The sequence below is a fragment of the Rhinopithecus roxellana genome, chromosome 2 (assembly GCF_007565055.1).
Source record: "Rhinopithecus roxellana isolate Shanxi Qingling chromosome 2, ASM756505v1, whole genome shotgun sequence".
NCBI classification, from domain to species: Eukaryota; Metazoa; Chordata; class Mammalia; order Primates; family Cercopithecidae; genus Rhinopithecus; species Rhinopithecus roxellana.
In genome coordinates, this window is record NC_044550.1 from 11,804,971 (window position 1) to 11,831,879 (window position 26,909).

At 39.7% G+C, this 26,909-nt stretch overlaps 1 protein-coding gene across 2 annotated transcripts in view; it reads left to right on the plus strand.

The window, feature by feature from the left end:
* DAPP1 (dual adaptor of phosphotyrosine and 3-phosphoinositides 1) overlaps positions 1-26,909 on the plus strand; it is a 54,126-nt gene that overhangs the window by 8,787 nt on the left and 18,430 nt on the right. For both annotated transcript variants that reach the window (XM_030914862.1, XM_010371638.2), the window contains exons 2-3: positions 10,652-10,774; positions 15,214-15,347. In XM_030914862.1, the coding sequence (XP_030770722.1) occupies positions 10,652-10,774; positions 15,214-15,347 (257 nt within the window). The remainder of the gene's footprint in view (positions 1-10,651; positions 10,775-15,213; positions 15,348-26,909) is intronic.

A 26,909-nucleotide genomic window follows, 5' to 3' on the forward strand; every position in this document is an offset into this window, starting at 1 on the left:
AACTTGGGACCTGCCTTTAACTCACAGATCAATGAGATATTTGCATGCTCTGTCTCCATCATCACTCAGGTCTGTTTTCTAAAGGCTGGGGCAGCTGATCTCACCATTTAGCTCTGCTCTTAGCTCATGTAAACATGGGCGTTTAGAAAAGTAATTTTGAAAGATACAGCCCTGCTGCTTCCATCACAGAAACCTCCCTATTGGAGAGACTCTGAAGAATCTCTTTGGCCTCCCCTGTATATAACACTACACCTGTATGAGACCATGTAAAAACTTCCAAAATCCTTTATAAGGCCTCTGCTTGATTCTCTCTATTTAAACAGTTCCATTGCTATTATCAATGGAAAAATAAGCCCACACTTGTGAACATGTGACTTAACGGGCTTGTGTGAGCAACACCATCTTTTGTAGATATGTCACGACCTGATTCTAATAGAAATTACAGCACTGGTAGCTCTTGAGTTACATAAGACACCCTAAACCCATGATTTCTAATGGCATAGAGGACCAAACACTTTACCTTCCACAAAATCAAAGTATCTAGCACCGACCCTATGAACAAATGAGCATGAATGAAATAAGCAGCCAAGCAATCCCATGGAATAGTTCAAGTGGTAAGAACAGATTAACCCTTAGAGTGTGAATGCCTAACAGATTCATCTTATGCTCTACCACCATTGTGTTCAGAAAGATTGTGAGGCTACGTATAGGCTCAGGAAGAAAGACACATCAATTAGCTGTGCCATGTATGACCTTAGAGAAGGGGTGTGGCACATATGTTATGCATTTGTCATCTTTGGTCTAGATAGTTCAGAGGGGTGTCAGTGTCATATAAAAGTGAGAACAACTTTGAAAATGAAGAAATAAGAGAAAATTTTCTAAAGAAGAATGCTTTTGTTGGCTGTTCAACTCCAGGGCGTTTTGGCTGCTTTCACACGATCAGGAATTTTTGTTCCCACTTTGGGTTGAAATGTATGTCCTCTTTATAACTGTGATGAAACAGAATTGAGGTTCTATTTCATGTATCTTTTCCAGGCAGGGAAAAATATATCAATAAATATGTGAATAATCTATAGACATGAGTTACTAAGAAATTTTGTCATCAAGAAATGTACTATCTAAATGGATGTGTGGCATGTGTTTTAAAGTGCAAGATTGCTTTCTGTGTCCACCAGTTCTTCCAGAGTTATTTTTCATCACTCCCCAACAGGGACCCTGTGCTCCAGATAGGCATTTGGTTGCCCGTATACACCAAGCACACGTCAACTCCAATGCCTTTGCTTATGTCATTTCTCCTCTCAGAATGCCTCTCAATGCCTAATGAAACCTATATTCATTCTTCAAACTGCAGTTTATCATCTTCCTGCTCCATGAAGTTTTCCCTGATCATTCCAGCCCACTGTGAGCTCCCCCTCCTATGCTATAATATCTACTGTCCGTATCACTGAGATAGCAGCTATTTGGTGATTCTTCTACGTTAACCTGCAGACCCTTCTCTTTTCCTTTCTGTTGGTACTGAAAAGCCACTTAGTACTTTGCTTTGCCCTTCTCTTCAGATGCCAAATTCTGTGAACTCGAACTGTTCACATTCTTGAAGTGAATTAAAGTTTTCAGGTCTAAGAGTCCTTCCCATGCATGCTCCTCAAACTCTAAACTGCATAACAATCACGTGAGACTTAGCAAGTTGAGGGAGGGGCCTGAGGTTGTGTGTGGTCCAGGTTGGCTGCTCATTAGCATCTCTTTTCACTTGGTATTTCCCAGTAGTAAAAAGTTTCTTATTGCACTTGATTTTAAAACCATCACTCTTATAAGTGCAGATGAGGAAAATGACCTAATTGGAAGTTTTAATCATCAGTAAGTCCAGTGTGAATCAGCTGTGTGATGAAATTGTGAAGAAACTAATGCAATCTCAGGCTGCTTTATGTGTGCCCAGCAGCCAGAATAAGGGAGCTCCTGTGCTGCTTTGTTTTGCAGGTTAGAGCTTAATGTTAAGGTAGATTTTTTAAGTTTGAAAGGTTTTCAGAGGAAATGAGATCTCTGGATGATAAGGTCCCTGGATGATAAAGGAACTGAAAGCATGTCATAAAAGGAAAAGTTGAAGATGATGGAAAGAGAAGAATGTGCATTCTAAATGCTTTCAACTCTTTCTACATGTATCATCTATGTAACTCCAAGGAGAAGCTCTGAAACCATCTGCTGAAAGCCATACAGCAAAAAATGGCAATTCAGTGTAGCCCAAGAGTTTTCTAACCATGAATCATGAACATATGGACTGAGCTTGCCTATACAAGTACTGAGTTCCCCATCATTAGCAATATGTAGGCAAAGATTGGATGAGTCCTATAGAGTTTAGAAGTTATTCAAACACTGTGGTTGTGCATTTCTGACAAGATCCCAGGTGATGCTGATGCTGTTGGTCCATACTTTGAGTAGCAAAGCTTTGCATTGTTGTTCAAACACCAGGTACAACCCGTTAGTAGGCTTAAAGTGAACTTAATGGGTCACATGAATATTTGTTCAAAATAAAGAGAAAAGAAAATTTTCAAGTTAATAGCCTATAGAAAGATAGGTGTTATGTCCTGTAACTTTTTGGTTTTTTTGTGTGTGTTTGTGACATATGTATGTTTATATGTACACAGAGTGATATAAAATGTATTTTATACTGTGAGTCAATTCAAAAAATTTAAAAGCCTCTCCTTTAAAGAACAGAACAAATGAGGTATAAAGTTAGATTAGTAAATTAAAACAATAAAACCCAATGGGATAAGAAACTATGAAGTTTCCACTATTCTGGAGCAATTTTCCAGAAGATTCTAGCTCAAAGAGGCCCCAGAATGAAAGGAAAGGAAGTGGAACTGAGGACCAGCTTTCTGGATCCAGCCTGTCTGCATTCTCTGTGGCTGGGTTTATTTTCTATATCTTACTAAAAGGCAGCTATGAAAATTCTTCAGTGGGCGGGTGTTTCCTAGTTTTTTATTGTATCATGGAAAGGATAATATCACTGTTTCCTTCAAGTTGAATTGCTGGTTTTCATAATCTTATAAACCCAGTACAAATATTCCTTTGGAGCTTGATTAGTCTTTTCTCTGTTGACTCTATCAGCCCTAGACATAATTATGGCAATGTGTGGGCCTTGGGGAAAATGGAGACTATAACATTCTTTCTAATAGGAGTTTCTTACTCTTTTTTGCTTCTTCAGGGAAAATGAGACTAGAATAATTTGTTTTTTTTTTTTAGTTTCAAAAAATGAACCTATTCCCAACTGCATAACAGTGTGTTCCTACCACTTTGCACAATGTCTAGCATATTCATAATACATTGTTTAATTTAGCAAATGTAGCTCTTTTTTTTTTCTGTAAAAGTTAAAGAATTGCATAAAAAGTTTATAAAAGAAGAAAATTGTTCCAATACATGAAAATAAGAAGGTTTTCTGGCCAGGCGCAGTGACTCATGCTTGTAATCCCAACACTTTGGTAGGCTGAGGTTGGTGAGTCATCTGAGGTCAGGAGTTTGAGACCAGCCTGGCCAATATGGTGAAACCCTGTCTCTACTAAAAATACAAAAATTAGCCAGGTGTGGTGATGCACACCTGTAGTCCCACCTACTCAGAAGGCTGAGGCAGGAGAATTGCTTGAACCTGGGAGGTGGAGGTTGCAGTGAGCCGAGATGTCACCATTGCACTCCAGCCTGGGTGACAAGAGCGAAACTCTATCTCAAAAAAAAAAAAGGAAAGTTTTTTTCCTAGGCATTCTTACTAGTCATCTTGATGGATGAGAAAACTCAGGTTGCTGCTTGCCAGGGGGTCACATAGTGAATAAGTTAAAAATTGTTGGAGCAGATGGACTACCTGAGGGAATGACCGGAGACAAAGGCATGGCCTCTCCTCACCAACAATTATAAAAATTTCATTACCAATCACATTGAGAAGCTGAAAATAGCTTTTCTATACTATCGAGAATTTTTTTTTTTTTTACATTTGATTTTTTTTTTTTTAATTAAACTTTAAGTTCTAGGGTACAGCAATCTACTCATCTGACAAAGGGCTAATATCCAGAATCTACAAAGAACTCAAACAAATTTACAAGAAAAAAACAACCCCATCAAAAAGTGGGCAAAGGATATGAACAGACATTTCTCAAGAGAATTTTTTTAAAGTGTTCTAGATGAAAGAATTAATTATCATTCCATTCCCTCTATAGAAAATTATATTATTAAATTATTACATGAAGAGACAATCAAAGACCAGACAGCAAAACTATAGAGAAAAAAATTATAACATTTGATTCAACAGTTAATTAATAAAAATAAGTTATAAGTTATTTTCTCTGTGTTGTGATGTTTGTGATATTTTTCAGTTTTTAAAATTTGTAATCTGTGATTTCTCATTTTAAATCATTATTCCTTTCTTTTTTGTAATTTTGTGTAATTTTTCTTAAAGAGACCTCTAGATTTTATAAGCTTCAAGACCATTCAAATCTGCCTCTTATCCCTAATAATTGGAATATTCAATTTTTTAAAAAAATTGAATGTAGTTCTGGACCAGCACAGTGGCTCACACCTATAATCCCAGCACTTTGGGAGGCCGAGGCGGGCAGATGACCTGAGGTGAGGAGTTCGAGACCAGCCTGGCCAACATGGCGAAACAGCATTTCTACTAAAAATACAAAAATTACCCAGGTGTGGTGACACATGCCTGTAGTCTCAGCTACTAGGGAAGCTGAGGCATGAGAATTGCTTGAACCCAGGAGGCAGAGGTTGCAGTGAGCCGAGATCGTACCACTGCACTCCAGCCTGGACGACAGAGCAAGACTCCATCTAGGGGAAAAAAAAAAATCGTATATAGATCTAATTATAGAAACTTTAAGGTCCATGCAATTAGATTTTATGTAATGAGCTATTGAACATGCATATTAAGCCACAGGTGGCTCTATAAACATCAAACAAGGAACTGTCAGTATCCAGTGCCACATATACAGCCTCAATGTCCTCCAGCTTCATCTCTCACCATGCCCGACTGTTGTCCTTCATCACTCACTTTGAATTCTCACATGACTGCATGATATTCTGATTCTCATACACACCTGGCGTTCTCTCACTTCTAGGCCTTTGCTGCTGCTATTCCCTCCCACGTTATATCTCCCTGAGCAACTGCTACTCCAAACCCCACCAGACTTTTAATGGGAAAAAGCCAAACTCTCTCTTCCTCTCTCTTTCTCTCTCTCTCTCTCAGTCTTCACCTAAGTGCCTAGGCCAGTCCAAGTACTCAATAAGCAGTAGTTGAATAAATGAAGGAAAAAGACAAATTATTAATAAGGTTATCTCTGGAAGTTGGATTAAGGAAAAAATTAGCTATTTTCTTTTTTTCTAATTAAATTTGTAGTTACTCAATATAGAAATCTTTTTCTTTTTCATTACAATAAGCTAAATTAGAAAAATCTGATCAAGCTAAAGTCCCCTTTGAACCAATTCTGGTTTCTTCTACAAAGAAAATCATACTTATGAATTTGGTATATATTTTTTTAAATTCTTATTTTATGTTTTTATATATCTTAATATGTAAGTGCATTTTTGTTGTTGATTTTTTATAGGGGAACGTGTTAAAACTAAGTGGTAGCATTTGGTGCCTGCAACTAGTTTTTCTAACTTTACAATATATGTTGGAATCTATCAACTTTGGTGTGTGTGTGTATACATGCACATCTTCAGTGATTCTCGGCGGGGGGTGGGGGCGGTTGTGATTGACATCATGAACAAGATAATTCTTGGTTCTTCAAGACTGTATCATTTGTAGAATGTTAAGCATCCCTGACACCCTCTCACAAAATAACAATAGCACCCGACCTCCCTGCCCTCATTATCTGGCAACCAAAAATATGCTCACACCTTTTCAAACACTTCTGATTAACTTTTTACATAATCTCATCCTTTTAGCACTCAGCTTTATTTATCATCTCCATGTTGATGGACATTTAGGATGGCTCTAGATTTTTTACTCTTACAAACAATTCTGCAGTGAACACCCTTGTTCATATTTTCTTCTGCTCATGTGTGGGTGTTTCACTAGGCGGAAACTAGAAGAGGAATCACTGGTCATATGTGTAGGTTCAGTTACACCCTATGTGCTAAATTCGCCTCCAACTTAGACCCTTATCAACAATGGACAACAATAGCCATTGCCCAAATTCTCCAATACTTAATACTATCTAACCCTTTCATTATAACTGATCTGGTGGATAGAGAAAAATATCACATTATTGTTTTAATCTGTATTTCTCTGATTAACAGTGAGATTATTTATTTGAAACACATCTTTCCTCTTCTGAAAAACACATATACTTTCTCTTCTTTACATGTATATATTTTGATTTTTATTATATATCCTGTATAATGAGAATAAAAGGTAATACACACTTAAAAAAAAAAAAAAAAAAAAGGTTATCTTTCAAGACCTATACAGATGTTGGCTCATTCATGGAATCTGATTTTGATCCTTCTTCTCAGAACAATACCCTTGGTACTTTATTCTCTCTTGAATATCGTTTGCAATATGCTTGTCTTATCCTCCTGACTAGATTAATGGTTACTTGTCACCCAGTATGAGGCTTTTTCATTTTTGTTCCCTTTGACCTGCCTAGCACAATGCCTTGCATAGATTTGAAGCAATGATTGAAGGCAGAAAAGGTTGATTATGGGAAAACTAGCAACTTAACTCTATTTTTAACTTTTATGGACACAGTCTTGAGCCATCCTTATCAAAACTGGACATATTTCTACAAAGGATACACAATGTCATTAGGATATATATTCACTCCCCTGGAAGAAATGCTCAACAGAATGTTCCTGGAAAGGAACGCTTAACTCAATTAAAAGGGGAAGTTTAGGTTTTTATGGAAAAGCTATTTGGGGAATGAAGATCCTTATTGCACCATTGACATCATGGAACGTAGGTGGCTGCCTGGAAAGCTCTATACTGGGCTTGCCCAGGCCCTGGAGTCTGTAGAATCCTGAAAAGGCAATATTGACTCAAGCAAAGCTGCCACCAAGGAATTGCAGTCTCCAAGATTTTTCCAGACTGCAACATAGTGTGATTCTTCCTGCATTATATTCAAGTATTTCTTATGTATTTATGGTATATAGTTATTATTTTTTAAGTTATCATTAAAACATTATTAGTAAAAACTGTTATCAGGCTATATAATTAGATGTCAGAAGAATTCTATAAATGCTTTAAACACAAACTTCCAATTCTATTGAAAATAATCCAAAGGAATGTCCAAATCCTTTAAGTGTTTTGGAATTTTGCGAATCAAATATTGCTTTAAATAAACAACTGTTATCAGGCTATATAATTAGATGTCAGAAGAATTCCATAAATGCTTTAAACACAAACTTCCAATTCTATTGAAAAGAATCCAAAGGAATGTCCAAATCCTTTAAATGTTTTGGAATTTTGCGAATCAAATATTGCTTTAAATAAACAATCTACTGGCTCAAACTGAAACTTATGCTGAAATGTTTATTATAAAATTAATTATTGGCAAAATATATCTAAGTTTTAATAACCTTGTAGAAACTTCACCTATCAAAAAGAATTAGAATTTTGGCTTCAATTGAACTTGAAGTTTGTTATTGCTTCTCTTACAATTCTTCCAATTGTTCTTTGAAAGCATTTTGTAGTGAACAGATTTGAACTTGTCTGGGAATCACTTCAATGAATGGAGCTGCTTTGGGTAAATAGCTCTGTGATTATTCTTATAAAATGTGTTTCATGCCATTGCTTCCACTAACAAATATATTTCTAATATAGGATGAAAGCATCTCTGCCCCAAAGATAAAATATGCTAAGAAACATGCATTAGGAAATGCAGATTTAGAAAATAGGTATCCTGGAGACTTATATAGAAACTTCCTTCCACAGATGCACTTGCGTTTACTCTTTATTAGGCTAAAATTTTACGCCACAGGGATGTCACAGTGGATGCCAATGTGGTTTGTGACAGCAAGATCCCTTAATGCCAGAACCAGGCTATTCCTCAAAGCGTTTTTACACTATACACACCTCTTTAATAGCATTTAGTTCATCACACTGACACTTGTATAATTGCCTGTCTCTTTCATCTTCACTGACCTAAACTGTGGTCCCTAGCAGTCAGCAACTGCCTCTGCTATCTAGCTTTCTGTTATCTAATCTAAATAAAAAGTAACAAAAATTATATTTGAGCAATAAGAAAATCATGTCGCAGAGAGTAAACTGAAAGTTACGGCTTTGTGGATCTCAGTGGCTTCCTGGTAGCAATTAATGCATACTAAGCACAGGCTTTATGGAGCACAACCCCCGTGTTAATGTGTGCAGGACTCACAACTGGCCTATGCGGTATGCCTACTTGTCATACTATTTTATTTATTTATTTATTTATTTATTTATTTATTTATTTATTTATTATTTTTTTGAGATGCAGTCTCGCTCTGTCTCCCAGGCTAGAGTGCAGTGGCCTGATCTTGGCTCACTACAACCTCCGCCTCCCAGGTTCAAGCGATTCTCCTGCCTCAGCCTCCCGAGTAGCTGGGACTACAGGCATCCGCCACCACTCCCGGCTAATTTTTGTATTTTTAGTAGAGACGGGGTTTCACCATATTGGCCAGGCTGGTCTCGAACTCCTGACCTTGTGATCTGCCCGCCTCGGCCTCCCAAAGTGGCTTGAGCCACCGCGCCCAGCCTTGTCATACTATTTTAAACATGAGGAACCAAAGCTCAGATTGGTTAAGTAACATGTCCAAGGCCATACAGCTAGTAAGAGGTACCAACTGGATTGGAACCCAGGCAAAGCAACACCCGGGGCCACAATCCTAATCATCACATTGTATGCCTCTATGACATCGTTTAAAAGAATGAATGACCTGTCATTGGAGAAAAGAAAGATGGTGCAGAGCAATATGCCTAGAAAATAAAAATAATAAATAATGCTCTTATGTTTGTAGAATCAGGAGTGGGGGTACACACCCAATGCCTCTAGATGTGTAGACGATTTTTTTTTTTTTTTTTTTGAGATGGAGTCTCGCTCTGTCACCCAGGCTGGAGTGCGGGGGCGTGATCTCGGCTCACTGCAACCTCTGCCTCCTGGGTTCATGCCATTCTCCTGCCTCAGCCTCCTGAGTAGCTGGGACTACAGGAACCTGCCACCATGCCTGGCTAATTTTTTGGCAATTTTAGTAGAGATGGGGGTTTCACTGTGTTAGCCAGGATGGTCTCAATCTCCTGACCTTGTGATCCTTCCACCATATGTAGACTATTTCTTAAGAGGAAGCATGGGAAAATGGTTACCATGGTGTCCTCTAGGAAAGGAGCAGGGAGCCTGAGGGCCAAGGATGAGGAAAACATGTTTTGCTATGTCTCCTTTTGGACAATTTGGACTTTTTTCTTTCTTTCTTTCTTTCTTTTTTTTTTTTTTTTTTTTTTTACCATAGATATATATTACCTTTTCTAAAACACAAAGATCAATTTGAATCTCCTTGTGGCATTCCCTAGCTCTTCAGATGTTTGTCAGGCTGAAACAGTACTTGATGGCATTTACTTCATACTATAATTGCTTCCATCCAGCTTCGTTTCACTCATGACAATAGACTTCGGTATTATAGCTCAGAGGTTTCACCATGAAAAAGTACCACACTTGAAAAAGAGTGTGAGAAACCAAAAAAGAAAAAAGGAGGAGGCAATTTGTCAAAGCCTATTTTGACTTGGACTTTAAAAACCAATTCTGATTACAAAGCAACACTGTATTAGTTTGTGAGGGCTGCTATAAGGAACAACCACAGCCTGGGCAGCTGACTATAAGAAATCGATTGCCTCACAGTTCTGATGGCTCAAGGTCGGAAATCAAGGGGTCAACAGGATTGGTTCCTTCCAAGGGCCGTGAGGGAGAACCTATTCCAGGCCTCTTCCTGTGGCTTGCAAGTGACTGTCATGTTCATGTGGTGTTCTCCCCATAGGCAAGTCTGTCTTCTGATTTCCCCTTTTTACAAGAGGAAACCAGTCATATTGAATTAGGGTTCACCCTAATGACCTCTTTTTTTTTTTTTCAGGCAGGAGTGCAATGGCATGATCTTGGCTCATTGCAACCTCCGTCCCCCAGGTTCAAGTGATTCTCCTGCCTCAGCCTCGCGAATAGCTGGGATTACGGGTGCCTGCCACCATGCCAGGCTAATTTTTGTGTTTTTAATGGAGACGGGGTGTCACCATGTTGGCCAGGCTGGTCTCAAACCCCTGATGACCTCAAGTGATCTGCCTGCCTCAGCCTCCCAAAGCGCTGGGATTACAGGCGTGAGCCACCACACCCAGCCATGACCTCATTTTAACTTGGTAAAGACCCTGTCTCCAAACAAGGTCACATTTTGAGGTACTGGGAGGTTAGCCCTTCAACATAAGAACCTTCAGGACACAATTCAACCCATATCACACTACTATTAGTCAACTCCGTGCTCTCCTTTCAACCCCACCCAGCAATTTCCTTGTCCTGATGTTGGGGCTGAGAGCTGGATCTCTGGGCTACTTATCTTGAAGAATGTTGCTAGCTAATCTTTGCGAGGAAAAGCCAATGCAGGGGAGTCATCCCATGGTTTGGCCTGAGTGAAAGCGCTGTTCCCTCTTTTCTAGGTGGTATCATGGCAACCTCACGCGCCATGCTGCCGAAGCTCTTCTCCTCTCAAATGGGTGTGACGGCAGCTACCTTCTGCGGGACAGCAATGAGACCACTGGGCTGTACTCTCTCTCCGTTAGGTAAGGTGCTTCAGGGCTCTATGACTTCAGCATGGGCTCCTCTGTCACTTACTGACTTTATCATCACTCAAATTGTCAGATAGCAAAACTTCCCAATTCCTGTTGGACCACCAGGTTAAAGGATTCCAAACTCTAAATGATGAAGGTATAAAAAACATTCCTGCTCCATTCATTAGCAGGAAAAAAATTGTTAAAGCTGGAGGAGACATGAGGAATTATTTGATACAAACCTTTCATGGGGCTGTTGAAGAATCTGAAACCCAAAGCGGTGGAATGTCTGGTACCCCAAAAATCAACAATAGAAACAGTGCCAGAATCCAGATTCCTGACACCTGGCTGAGAGCCCTTTTCACTATTCCCTGATTTATCTGTAAATGCAGAATGATTTATGACTGTACAGCTTTCATAGTCACAACCTCAAGCAGGCAATATGCAACTTTAAAATTTTTCCTATAGTGGGCTAACTTTTCTTATTGAGTCTCCATTTCTCCCAAATGGTGAGAAAGTTAATCCAGTCCCCACCAGGTTCATCCAGCCAAATGCAATCATTGTCCAGACCTTTCAGGTCCTCCCCACCCCACACCCGCTTCTTCCTGGCTGGCACCGCAGATCAGAGAGGCTGACCGAGCTTCTGGTAGTCAGGGGAGGTGGCTGGTTCTCAGTCAGGATCTGACACTCTGCCTTCCACTGATATGTAGCAAGTTTTCTTGGGTTCTTAGGCACTTCTCCATGGATTAGGCAGGGGATGTGAGGACTCCTTGAAATTTCCCTCAGCTACCCACCCATTAAGCTCAAACTGTTATTGTGTTACCGTTCTGATGGCACTTCCATATACCATGGAGAGTCACTCTTCCCTTCATAGTGCAGTCCCTCAAGCTAATCTGGCCTCAGAGGCTCTCTCACTTCTTTCCCACTCTACACGGTCACTACTTGTCTCTAACTCAGTAGCAGCATTCACACTCTGTCTTTGGGCTCCGGGCCTTGCTTCTATATTCATTTTCTATGCTACATAACAAATTATCAAAAACTTAGGGACTTAAAGCAACACAACTTGATTATCTCAGTTTCTGGCTGGATTCTCTGTCCAGGTCCTGCCAGGCTGGAATAAAGGTGTTGGAGAAGGTTGTGGCTCTGATCTGGCATTTAGTGTCTTCTTCCTTCACTTTCTCCTTTCCTCTTCATTCTTCATCCATTTCCTTGCTGCCGTAGAACTGAGGTCCTCACTTCCCTTTTAGCTGTCAGCCAGAGGGGCATTCTCAACTCCGAGAGGCCACCCACAGTTCTTTGCCACATGGCCCCCATGGCTGTTTACCACATGGGTGTTTACTTTCTTGCATGCCAGCCAGAAAACATCTCCCTGACATTTTCTTCTATGAGCAGCCAGAGAAAACTCTCTGTTTTACAGGGCTCATGTGATTAGTTTCAGGCCCACTCCGATAATGTCCATATCTTAACATCAACTGACTTGGGAATTTAATGACCTGCAAAATCTCTTCCCAGTAGCATGTAGACTAGTTTTTGATTGAATAATTGGGATAAAGTATATACTCCACAGGCTGGGATTTGGGGCCATCTTAGAATGCTGCCTGCCACAGTTCCCATTCCTGGAACAGTGAAAATCTACAGGCCTACTTAAAGTGGGTGTGCGAAACAGGTAGAGGGTGATGGGGTAAGTAGGGGTCACAGAGGAGAAAAAAGCATATTCATTAACATTTCTCATGTCACCCTGTTATATTTTATTTATACATTTTCTGAATAACATAGATGAAACAATTACTAATCCAAGATGGCATTCTGTTTGAGTGGCAACAAGAATTGTGCTTTCTCTGCTCAATAGCAAATGTTAAAAGTCCATCTAATGGTTGAGTTGTAGATGCTTTATTGCATACACCAGAGGTCCCCAACATTTTTGGCACCTGGGACAATTTTTCCACAGACCAGGGCAGCAGCAGACGGTTTTGGGATGATTCAAGTGCATTACATTTATCGTGTGTTTTACTTGTTATTATTACACTGTAACGTATAATGAAATAATTATACAACTCACCGTCATTCAGTATCTGTGGCAGCCCTGAGCTTGTTTTCCTGAAACTAGATTGTCCCATCTGGGGGTCATGGGAGACAGTAACAGTTCGTCAGGTATTAGATTAACATCAGAGGCACACAGAGTAGATCGCTTGCATGTGCAGTTCACAACAGAGTTTGTGCTCCTATGAGAATCTGTTGCCTCTACTGGTCTGACAGGAGGTGGAGCTCAGTGAGAATGCAAACAATGGGGAGCAACTGTAAATACAAATGAAGCTTCACTAGTTCACCCATCACTCATTTTCTTGCTGTGTGGCTGGCAGGGGGATGGATGGGGACTCCTGGCATGAATCTTCCAAAAATGAAAAGTTAATTAACTTTTCACCTATGTATGTCTCATCTGAGCAATTAGATCATAAGCTTTTTATAAATCAATGACATATATTTCATATACATAAAGAAAAAATTATTGATTTTCATTACAAGCACTAGAGAATGCTTATATTAAAAAAATGACCAGCAGAGGTGACAAAAACCACAGACTAATTCAGGAGAATGACTATTTTTGTTTCATGAACAAATATTCACTTATTTGTTCATTCTTTTGCTGATGAATATTTGAAAGCATTGATTCTGCAACAGCCACTTTGGTAAGTGCTGTAGAACAGTGGTCCCCAACCTTTTTGGCACCAAGGGCTGCTTTTGTGGGAAATGGGGGTTCAGGATGAAACTGTTCCACCTCAGATCATCAGGCACTAGATTCTCATGAGGAGTGTGCAGCCTAGATCCCTCACATGTGCAGTTCACAATAGGGTTCAGGCTCCTGAGACTCTTATGCCACCACTGATCTGACAGGAGGCAGAGCTCAGGCGGTAATGCTCACTCACTGCTCACCTCCTGCTGTGCGGCCTGGTTCCTAACAGGTACCCGGTCTGCAGTCCCAGGATGGGGGACCTCTGCTGTAGAAGATTCAAATACCTTATTTTGGGGAATTATAGCCTCACAGAGCCAAAAAGATCACATACAAGTAGCATACTACAAAGTAGAGGTTGATAAATAACATAAAAGAAAGCAAGATAAGTGTTTAGGTGGTTCAGAAGAGAAAAAGCAATTAACTTAAGCTGGAATTATCATGTAATACTTGACAGAGGAGGTGGTACTTGAACTGCAACTTAATGAGTGGCTGGGATTTCTACCAGCAGAGACAAAGAGAAAGACTGTTTCAGGAAAAAGTGTGAACTAAGGGACAGAAGTGGAAACTCCTTGAAGAGCAGTAGGTCCAGCTGGACTAGGGCAGCAGTTCTAAAGGTGTGGTCCCCAGACTGGGTGTGTCACCTAAGAACATACTAGGAATGCACAGTCTCAGGCCCCACCTTGGATCTACCGAATTTGAATCTGCAGGGGTGGAGGTGGAGGTGGCAGCAAGCTGGGTTTTCACAAGCCTGTCAGATGATTCTGATGCATGCTAACACTGTAGCATAGGCTGCACTGAGAGGAATAGCAGGAAGTGAGGCTAGAAAGATAGAATGGGGTCAAATAAAGTGGAGAGGCAGATATATATATATACATATATTATTTAATACTCTGCTCATTTCAAAAATGAAGTAGAAAATGACAATGTAGGAAATTTGATATTTTATTCAGTAGGCAGTGGAACATGCATGGGAGGAAAAGAGCTGGGCTCACATAACTAATCAAGCGACAGAACTGAATTCTGATTGACTCCCAGACAAGCAAGGGAGAAAAGCCCAAGACAGAGGAGAGTGTGGTGAGGGTGTCATACATCATTTCTGTCATTCCTATTCTCTGCCCTTCTTAAACTCATGCCCCATTAGCAGCATAATGTTCAAGGACTCTTTTGGTAAGTCTAGGAGTAGATAGGGAGAACAGTCTCTTGTCTTCCATTAGAGTGAAAAGTTGAGGCAGGGCGTGGTGGCTAACACCTGTAATCTCAGCACTTTGGGAAGCCGAGGCGGGAGGATCACCTGAGGTCAGGAGTTCAAGACAAGCCGGGCCAACATGGCAAAACCCAGTCTTTACTAAATATCCAAAAATTAGCTGGACATCAAGACAGACACCTATAATCCCAGCTACTCAGGAGGCTGAGGTCAGAGAATCACTTGAATCCAGGAGGCGGAGGTTGCAGTGAGCCGAGATCATGCCACTGCACTCCAGCCTGGGCGACAGAGCAAGACTCTGTCTCAAAATAATAAATAAATAAATAAAAGTTGAAAACAGCACACTTTGCCAAAAGAAACTGGTGATGCTCTTTAAAATTGTCAGTGGTTTCAATGATTCTCTAATTCTCAGCTCTTAGAAAGGGTTAATAGTGATGCTAACATCTAAGATCATATTTCCCTTCAACAAGGTATTTATTTGTTAAATAACATTAAATACTTATTTTTCCCTTTTAGGGCCAAAGATTCTGTTAAACACTTTCACGTTGAATATACTGGATATTCATTTAAATTTGGCTTTAATGAATTCTCATCTTTGAAGGATTTTGTCAAACATTTTGCAAATCAGCCTTTGATTGGAAGCGAGACAGGTAAGCTATGAGCAGACATTTGACCTATGAAATATTGTTTTGGGATGGAGGAGAAACAAGGCAGATTTCAGTTAAAGAACGTCATAGTTGTCATTTATATTTCAACATTATCTTGAGGAGAAAACAATGTACTTTGTATAAAGTAGATATTTTCTCAGAATGTGTTACTTAATGGATTGATTAAAAGTATTTCTTTAAAATGGGTTGTCCATTTAAAAATAACATACACAATACACACAAACAGAAGAAAGGTAAAAATGACTTTTTGATTACCCATAATTTCAGGTATGGGCAGTTCGCATATGAGTGAGACCCACAGAAGTAAATTTTAAGCATTTTAAAAATGAAAATTCCCACTTAAATGTTCACAGGGATCGCTGAATATTGAAAATATTGACTAGGAAGTGCTCTCCTGAGTTATAAAATTCTGTTTCTATTGTCACAGTTTTTTAAATAAGATTTTAAGCTAGACTTAATTATGGCTGGAAAAGTTTGAATTTTCCTGTTTGAATAGTAAGAGAATTAAACCAGAAAATTCATGTTTAAAGAATAAACACGAAAAACAGTCTATCTTGGCACTTGAATTATCGAAGATTGAATATCTTGTTTATTTATATTATTTTAATGAAGTAAAAGGTCATACCTGTATTTGTGATACAGAATCACAACACTTTTGTCCTAAATAATGATAAATCTCAGTTAATCAAAGACTAGGAAATTCCAAGAACCTGTGGCACAAGAGGAACTCAAGACTTAATAACACAACCGGTTACCATGAGTTTGAACATATGTGTTTTCTTGGCAAACTTGCCAGTGGGCTTTCTGTTAACTTCAGTGTGGTGGGAAGAGGTGGCATCATTGGCTTCTGTCTTTTCTGCTATTTATATGGCATGGATAGTCTCTGATGTGACTCAGACAGTGTCCAGTATACATGAAGTGCACAACGGAAAACTGGAAAATCATTGCTCTGCTTTATACTGACCACACCAAGCCTAAGACAGAATAATCCAAACTACAAACTGAAGGTATAACCTTTTTTCCCTTCTTTCTTCTGGTATAAATTCTCCCAATCAACCTTGAAAATTACTTCACCATTTAACAAGCAGTTGTTCTCATGAACAAATGGCCAGTGGAGGTATATTTATTTCCATTGCTACCTTGGCCTTGGCAAGCATTTCAGTTTCTCAAATCCCTTCACTTCAGTCTCCTTTCCTACTTGCTTCCAATTCTATACTTGATTTTGTTCAGTTATTGGTCACAGGCAATGGAGAGGAGATTTTTAAAGCCAGGGCTTTATTTTGTGTACCTCTAATTTTTGTCTTTCATATCTGCCAGGTCCTGGCCCATTGCAGGGCATTTTGGGTGAATAAATAAATGAATAAATGGATAACTCTGAGTAAAAACTCTTTGTAGCCTTCGAAGCCACTAGAGTTGCCATTTTTCTGCTTTCTCTTTTTCCTCCAACCAAAGACAGCTCCCTTCTTTTAAACTCTTCTCCTAGACTCTATTTTCAACTTCTTTGATCATTCCCTGTGCTCCTTCCTGACCTTCTCCAAGTTAGGGAAAAGATACATATTCTGCCTACTGGCAGATTTCAAAACATTTAAGATCAAAGTGAATGCAGTGCTTTCTGGTTGAACCTTTCTGGCACTGATCCAATTACTAGGCAAGAGGATCGCCTAAGGATGCTCCAAAATAAAGATGTTTTGATATTGCATTTGGGACAATGATAAGCTTCCTTGTAAATAACACTGTTCTGAGTAAAGAAGCCTTATGATTAATGCATTAGGGATTGTAAGGATTTGTAATCCAGACTTCTACAGTAATTACTCTAAAACTCAAACTTGCTATGTTATTATCTTGACTATAATTACCATTTTATTTATTACAATGTAACTCAGGAACCTAATATTTTTATCCTCTCCACTGCCTCTCCTCTGTTCTACTCATTACCCAACGAAGCATTTGCTGCTGTTTGAATTCCTGCTTCCGGCCCCTGGTGCTGATGGATATGCACTTGACTTGCTGGCTTCCTGCCCTTGAGTTAGAGTCTGCTAGCTTTATTCCTCTTATCTGTCCCAGCCAGAAGAAGGGAAAGCCATCAGGGCTCGGAACAACAGGCAAAACCCATGACAGATGAGTGTTCAAATCTTGCCCCTCTGGGAGTAATAAGCCTTGGGAAACAAGATAATGTGTTCAAGTCATGATGACTTGTAAGCCCAGAAAGTCCTCGAGGTTACAGAGTCAGCATTGCAGACTATAAAGAATGGTGAATGGAACCTGAGATGCCACCTTCTAAAAATAGGCCTTTTCTTCTTGTTCCTTTAAGCATGGGCTCCTAGTATTGGCTCCCAGTGATCAGAAGATCTTCAGACTAATGATTTCATGTTCACCATTAGATGAAGTATGAATACTTCTTATAGTTTATGTCTGATTAACATCACCAGGAAAAGCATTTGTCCACACAATGGACAAGCCCCTCCCAGGGCTCTCAACTTCAGATTACCAGAATGAGAAGGACTAGAATTGGATATTTCAGGCCACTCCTGTCAGTCAGACCCCATGCAGGCCCAGCCTCACCCTGCAGGGCCTAGAGGGTAAGATTATTAAAGAGAGACTTTCTTATAATACATTTATCTACTGGCACAAGTGGCATTACCTTTGAGGGCAACATAAATGATATCCAAATAACCAAAACTTTACACTTTTGCCTTGCAGTTATATATAATGCCTTCAGTAGAGTGAAACCCAGAATATTTGATTCTGGGTCATAAGAAAATCTTTCCACTCAAAATAGATAAAAGTGTTGACCTAAGGGGATTAATGCTATTTTAAGATATCTTTTTTTTCCTATTCCCTACTCTTTACACTTCCAGGATTTCTGTTTGCTAATCTGAAAAGTAAGGATTTCCTAAGCAACATCTAAGCCTCCTGCCAACTTTAAGAGTATGTTATGATAATTTCCCTTTCCCTTGTCATAATCTCTATTTCATCTCTCTAATCTCCATTAAAGTTCTGTTCACTCTAATTTCTTTTTATCAATACTCATAAACACTCTTAAGATACTTCCAATTCTCAAAACCTAATAATTTCCTGAGTACATGATAGAGATATACAATGTACTCTCTTGCTTTATTTTTCTCAAGGGCCCTTTTACCTTCTGATGTATATAGTTCACTTATTTTTTTAAAAATCCTTTTTTTTCCACACTAGTGTGGAAACTCCATGAAGAAAGGGATTTTTGTCAGCTTTGCTTCCTGCTGTGTCCCAGGACCTGAAAAATAAGTACTAATCATTTCCACAGTATGTCGGATGCCCCATTCCCAATGCCTGCATTGCAGTTTTTTATGGCAACACCAAAACTAGCAAACTTGTGACAATTTTAACTTTCAAAGTTTATAAAAGCATAATTTGAAATGTTGTTTTGTGTTGCATGTATGCTCAGTGATGATTAAATTCAGAATTTGCCTTTCATTTGTGATAGTGTTGCAGGACTTTTCCTTAGTTCAGCTAAAGATTGGGTCCCTATCCGTCCCACAGCCACAAAAATTTAGACTTGCAGATGGTTTGAAGGGTGAGTGAAGCAGGGTTTTATTGGATGAAAAGAAAGAAAAGAGGGCCTAGCCAGAGTCCCTGCTAGAGCACTGCCTGCCGAACAGTTTGAATTCTATGTTCCTCACAGGAAGAGGAAGGGCCAGGTTCCTCCCCGCTGCAAAGGGCGCGGACTTCCTAAGGCTCCACCTCAGTGGGCAGGCCGGTTGGAGTTTTTCTGTCTTAATAGTAGGATATCAAATAAAACATATTCATGTCTGTGCACGAACTCTAAACTAAACTCAAATAGATTAGAAAATTTGAGAAACTTTTTTATTAGTATAAATATGTTTGGTCCATTATTAATTTTGTCATATCCTCTTGTAATTAGCTAAGTTTCATATATATAGTCTTGAAAATGTAGATGGCATTTATCTTTATGCTTAAATGTCTAAATATGATTAGAACAAAAAAATTACTTTTACCATTACCTTTTGTTTATATTTCAATAATTCTTAACATGAAATTGCCATGTATAATTTATTATATTGTGTTGTGACTATAATCACCTAAATGGCATGCGAAAGTATAATACATGTTAAGTTCTATGTTTGTGCTTACCCTTTATAATAATTGGTTCTCAGTTTTAAAGATCTCATCTGGTTTTTTTTGTAAATGTCAAATCTCCATTTCTCTTTTTGTTTTGATATGGGGATTCCCAATCTTTTGACGACTGCTACTGCTATTATTATTTTATTTTGTGACACTACCCAGGTGGCGTTTTTAAATAATGTGGTTAAAATTAATTTTAATTTGAGAACTGGGTGATTCTTCAGAAAACAACTAGTGACAGCTTAGAATCTTGCCAAACTTCTTTAGTTTATGTTTGCCAAAGATACAAAATGTTCTCAGTTGATAGATGAGTTTTGTTCAAAAAAGGAAAAAGCAGCTGAGAAGGGAATTAAGGCCAACATTTTTAGTGTTTGCTAGTTTCCAGGCATTCACCTACATCAACTTATTTCATCTCAACCACCCACAATAATGCATACAACAGTCCTATTTTCAGATGAGGAAATGAAAACTCAGAGGTTATAAGTTACTTGTCCAAGTTTTCACTGCTGGTAAACATTAGGGCTGGGACTGGTAAACATTAGGGCTGAGATTGGAATCTGGGCTAATCTGGTTCTAAAGCATAGATGCTTTCCATGCACCTTGCTATCTTCTGAAACTGGTTCCACAGTAACAGTGCATTGTTGCCATGGTACGGCATGATCTTAAATGGATTTGGAAGAATTCAGAACTGATATTGGAATCTGGGCTAACCTGGTCCTGAAGCATAGATGCTTTCCACGCACCTTGCTATCTCTTGAAACTCGTCCCACAGTGGGACTGCAATACATTGCTGCCACGGCACAGCGTGGCCTTAAATGAATTTAGAAGAAGTCTTGCCACAATAATGTAATAGAATGATTGTAGGATATGGTCAGGCTATAACACATGTCTTAGTCCTATCCCTCAGTCTCTTCTTTATCTCTTCTTTAAAGTCTATAATAATGTGTTTGGTACATGAAGTCAACCTATTGTTCTAAAGAGTGTGAATCAACTTTAACTTCTGCCTCTGTATTTATTGTTATTCCCATTTTATTTACATGAATTGCTATTTCAGAAATTATACTAGAGGAAATTTTAAAACATAAAAAGGCTGACAAGAAAACATCCTCCCAAATATTCAGGTTCATCTTAGTCATGTCTCTCCGGCAAGGATATCAAACAGCCTATCTAAGTATAACAAGGTAAAATAAAAGTTAAAGTTTGAATGAGAAACTGAAAGAAAGGGAAAATGAGAGGTAAGATCAAATGACAGCAGGAACAAAGTATTTCAAATGAATATTGTACATTTACAGGAAGCAGTACAAGCATTTGGTAACTAAGCTTCTCGATGTTTTTTTCCCCTTATTTGGGCCTGTATGCTTAACCAGATTTACAGGATGTTAGAGTTGAAAGGGAACTCAGGGACTTTTGCATTTTTCCTTTATAAATGAAGAAACTGAGGCCTGCTTAGAAATGGGGAAGCAAAAACTCACATCTCTTTTCCTCAAACTGCCTCCTAAAGAATCCATTTCTTCAAACTTTGATTTATACGTGTCAACTCTTGCCCACAATAGAGCACAGTAGTTCACATGCTCTAGAGGTTTCCATGGTGACTACATTGAGGCTGAGAATAATTATGGTATAATGAGTAAACACACGAATTATAAGTTTCAACTCCAGCCTCTGCCATTTGCTGGCTCTGCGTGTCTCCTCAGGCAAGTTACATAATCTCTCTGAGCTTCAGTTTCATCATCTTACGAAACTGATTTGATGGTCGTAGCTCATACTTTAATGACTTATTGTGAAGATTGAGTGAAATTAGGCACATAGGACATTTGGAATGATTCTTAGCATAGTATAAGTATTCAATAATTATTATTTATATTTAATAAAACCCTTTTATGGTTATTAATTCCATCAGATGCTATGCAAAAGCTGTACGTTCTTTGATAAATCATGAAGAGTTAGTTTAGGGACAATTGAATTTGCATTTGTCAAATGTTTGTGATGTTCTCTTCAAACTTTAATCCAGTTCCATAGTGGACTCACATAAGTGGTAGCATCAAGTGAGCACTCCAGAAAGAGTGACTTGACTTGGATATTTGAACAGAATTTTCTCCTACACTGACTAACTGATATGCCTCTCCTAGTTCAGTGCACTTCATCCTATGAGAGTGGAAATTAAATATTAAAGCCCCTTTACATGTAAATGAACATGGCTTAAAGTCCATTTGCAAAGCAGGTGGCAAAGAAGGAAGGAAAAAGATCTTGAATAACCCTATTCTCTCCTGCCAACCCCAAGAAATCTACTTCTTATTGGAAGAGGGGGAGAGAGGAACTCATTATGCCAGTTGCAGAGCTTGTTTTCTGAACCTGAGGGCAGTAATGAAACGTGGATGGACATGATCTGATTTTAATTTAATTCAACAAAGTGTTTTGAGTGAAATGGCACTGTGAGCCACTGATAATATAGAAAGATAAATCAGATATTATTCTTGCCTTCAAACACCTTACAGGATAGCTGGGGTACCTGATGAATAAGCACTGACCTCCCTGCATAAAATAAATACTCTAAACAAAAGTCTTTCTTTAGGAGTTTTGTGTGCCCTGTGCTACACTCTATTTCAGATACCAAACCAATGCCTAAGAATTGAGACTGTTCTTACTCTCTTTCTGAATTTCTGCTGGAATACAAGATAAAGGGTCCTTCAATGTAATTTCATATTATTGCATACAGTTATGTATGTAACTCTTACACAGAGCTACCATTCAGTCAAAGTAAATGGAAATGCCTGCTGCGGTCCAGCTCTGATCATCTCAAAAATGTACCTCCGCTAAGCATGGCTGAAACTGGGTTTCATGTCAAAGGCAGGAAAAAATAGTCACCTTTACGTAGTTCAGAAACTGAAGTGAAACTTACAGCCAAGTTTCCAAGGCCTGTGGTTACTGGTCTTCCTCCCTCTTCTTGCTCTGCTACCCCTGCCTCCTGTTGCCTTTTTCTAAATCTCCCAGCTGAGTCCTGGAGTTCATTTGGTCTGAATCTCAGTAAACCAGAGTCCCTTTCATCCCAAGCTGAGGCACTATCTTGGACCTTGGATGCAGAGTATTAAGAGTCTGTGGTAGCCACAGTAGTTAAGTTTGTTTGTTTGTAGTTTGTTTGTTTGTTTTGAGACAGAGTCTCACTCTGTTGCCAGGCTGCAGTGCAGTGGTGCCATCTCGGCTCACTGCAACCTCTGACTCCCTGGTTCAAGCGATTCTCCTGCCTCAGCCTCCCGGGTAGCTGGGATTACAGGCACGCGCCACCACTACCTGGCTAATTTCTGTATTTGTAGTAGAGATGGGGTTTCATCATGTTGACCGGGATGGTTTTGATCTCCTGACCTCGTGATCTGCCCCCCTCGTCCTCCGAAAGTGCTGGGATTACAGGCATGAGCCATCGCACCCGGCTGATAAGTTTCTTTTGATTGGAAATGACAGAAATCAACTCTGGCTAGCTGTTTTTTTTTTTTTTTTTTTTGTCTTGTTTTTGATTTTGTTTTTAAGTGAGTAGGGTACAAGAACAGGAGAACAGGAGCAGAATTTTTTTTTTTTTTTTTTTTTTTTTTTTTTTTTGTGATAGAGTCTCATTCTGTCGCCCAGGCTAGAGTGCAGTGGCATGATCTCGGCTCACTGCAACCTCTGCCTTCCAGGTTCAAGCAATTCTCCTGCCTCAGCCTTCCAAGTAGCTGGGACTACAGATGCGTGCCTCCACGCCCGGCTAATTTTTTATATTTTCTTTTTTTAGTAAAGACGGGGTTTCACCATGTTAGTCAGGATGGTCTCGATCTCCTGACCTTGTGATCCGCCTGCCTTGGCCTCCCAAAGTGCTGGGATTACAGGCGTGAGCCACCATGCCTGGCCCAGGAGCAGAATTTTTGAAAAGGATATTAACAATATACCCCCTCAGAATTTAAGGGCAGGTTGAACAACCAAGAGACAACAAGGAATCTGCTTAGTAATTATGGCAACTCTGAGGCTTTTAGTCAATTGATGTGTCTGTCTTAATTCAGCTCTGATCACCTCAGAAGTGTACCTCCACCCAGTCTTTCTGAAACCAAGTTTCATGTCAAAGGCAGGAAACAATAGTCTACTTCATGTAGTTCAGAAATTGAAGTTGGTGGACCTTCTCTCTAGAGAAGTAATTAGGTGGATACCCAAGAAGTGAATCCAATTAGTGTGACCAGATCAGGTATTTGAAGGCAGGGCCAGGTCTGGGGGTATTACATGGTTGTAGGGAATCTATCTCTGTACACTGGGAGGTATAATCTCTGCAGAAGGGGAAACCATTAAGCCTCACAGCCATGCCAAGAAGTCTGTATATTGGCTTTTCCTTGGGCAAGAATAGTCAGCTAAGGAGAACTGTCTTTTAGGACACCAGATTTGTATCAATATAAGTTGCCATTTTATAAGTACGTTGTCATCTTCTTCATCTCACAATTTAGTTTAGCCTCATTTGTGGGGTTACTAGTTAAAATCAATCTACAGTCAGATCTACTCTCCTGGTTGACTCAATACCATTTTCCTTTGTTTTACTTTTGTTGAATTAAACTTTAGAGGAGATTTTCAAAATAGAATTTGCATTCCTCCACTAGAGATTTGAAGAGCTGTGCCTTTCTTGCCCTAGGCCTGGAGAATTGTGGACCTGGGAGGCTGGTTCATCCCAGGCTCTTTCCTGGCTCAAGCCTGCATTACTGTAACATTCATTCATTAATTCATTTACTCATCTGCCTTCATTATGTCAGAAACTGTATCAGGTGGTATGGATACCAAGATAAATTTGACCCATATGTGGGCTGAAGAGGCTCACAGAGGTTGGAAATGCACACGTTGGAAAGGCAGTGACTCTCTAATACCAAGAGGTAACAGCACTGCAGGCTCAGGCAGTAGCCCAGCCCAGAGATCCTTACCTTGCAGCACAACTGGCCCCGGCAGCCATTTCTCCTATAGGGACTGATACTGTGGTAGCAGGATAATGCCCCCACAAAGACGTCCACATGTCTCCCTGGACCTGTAATATATTGTTACATGGCAAGAGGGAATTAAGTTTGCAGATGGTATAAAAGCAGCTGATCAGATAACTTTGGGGTGGGGAGATTATCCTAGATTGTCTAAGTGAGACCATTATAATTGACAGGGTCCTCATAAGTAGTAGGGAGCCAGAAGAGGGAGAACCAGAAAGATGGCAGCAGGAGAAGGATCTGACTGGCTGTTACTGGTTTTGAAGACAGAGGAATATGGCCACAAGTCAAGACATGAGGGCACCTTTCAAAGCTGGAAAATTCAAAGGAATGAATCCTCCCTAGAGCCTCTACTAGGAAAGCAGCCTTGCCAGTTTTAGACTAGTGAGACCCATTTTGAACTTTTGACTTCCAGAACTGTAAGATGATAAATTTGAGTTGTTTTAAGCTATTATGTTTGTGGGAATTTGCTACAATAGCAATAAAAAATTAGGCCAGGCACGGTGGCTCACGCCTGTAATCCCAACACTTTGGGAGGCCGAGGTGGGTGGATCACCTGAGGTCAGGAGTTCGAGACCAGTCTGGCCAACATGGCGAAACCCCATCTCTACTGAAAATACAAAAATTAGCCAGGTGTGGTGGTAGATGCCTGTAATACCAGCTACTCAGGAGGCGGAGGCAGGAGAATTGCTTGAACCCAGGAGGCAGAGGTTGCAGTGAGCCAAGATCGTGACACTGCACTCCAGCCTGGGTGACAGAGCAAGACTCCGCCTCAAAAAAAAAAAAAAAAAAAAATTAACACAGGTATTATTATGTAAAGTGCGTGTCTGGTCATATCAAGTGAGTACATCTTTCTGGAGTGTCATTTAAAGCATTGTTTTCATATTAAGTATTCAATATATGAAGTAGAATGAAAATTAAGCATCAACTTTGAAGATAAAGCATATGAGTTCAAAATGTATCTAATTTGGAAGCTGCTTTGATCCCTAGGCTTCAATTCTCCTCTCCTCTTCTGCAGGGTGAAAGTGTTTAAGAGGCACCAGTTTAACTCTAGTAATCACAAGTAGTGATTACTGGACTACCACCATTTTTATTCCTGGCAGAATGTTGCATCTAGGTCTTTTTTAAGATTTCAAAATTCATGTCCCCAAAGATGCAATCATTCAAATTTTATTTAAGGATTTAAAAATATTATGTCAAATAATAATAATATCTAATATGTTATAATTTTCCCACCAACATTTATTTGGTGCCTTCTGAAAGAAGCATAATTATTCTCACTAGTCAGAAAAGGAGCAGAAGCTTGTAATGGTTGTCCAAAGCCAATAAGTACTGAATGGCAGTAGTGACAATTGAACCCTGTTCCTCTGCCTGTGCATCCAGTGCTCTTTCCAAGGGTCCAGAGTGACTATGAGGCACATCACTGGGAGTGTTTCTTAGGGGTAGGAGCCAGCGCTGAATTTACCATGCATCTGCAATGTGAGCACTGTGTTCACAGAGCCCCTGAGTCTGCACAGCGGCTACTCTTGATATAGGTACTGCTTTTTTCATTCTGACTGTAAAACTGTAGTTGGCCCCTTCTCCTCATATGACTGGCTCTGTTCTTATGGGAAGATCACATCGACAAAAGAGAGCACAGCCAATGCACAAGAATGGGACCGTTCTGATAATGGCGAAATCCATTTTTCATTGTGATCCCCATGCCGCAATACCAATGAGAGGCAGAAAGAGGAGGGGCCGGAGGCTTTCATTCTTCTCTGAGATCAAGATCAGACACCCTCTTCTGGCTTTTCTCAACAGCTTTTCATTTTACAGCAGCACCTTATCTGGGCCCAAGTGTCAAAAGCCACAGTTCTGTGTTTGCAGTTAGATATTGCATGTACTCAAGTATCACAGAAGGATTTTGTTTTGTGTAGATTTTTCTTTTTTTTTTTTTTTTGAGACAGAGTCTCTCTGTTGCCCAGGCTGGAGTGTAGTGGTGTGATCTCGGCTCACTGCAACCCCCGCCTCCCGGATTCAAGCAGTTTCCCTGCCTCAGCCTCCCGAGTAGCTGAGACTACAGGTGCCTGCCACCACGCCCAACTATTTATTTATTTATTTATTTATTTATTTATTTTGCATTTTAGTAGAGACAGGGTTTCACTATGTTAACCAGGATGCTCTCGATCTCCTGACCTCGTGATACACCCGCCTTTGTCTTCCAAGGTGCTGGGATTACAGGCCTGAGCCACTGCGCCCGGCCTGTTTTGTGTAGATTTATCATTAACATTAGGGTGTTTTTTAACCACAGAGGAGATATTTTTCATTTTCTCTCTCTTATTCTAATTCAGGTTCTCTACTTTCCAGAATCTTTCAAATATTTTCAGACGCCCTTCCTTATGACCCTTGGAAAATATCACCCTCTCCCAACCCCACCTTTTTTATTCTCTATCCCTTTACCATG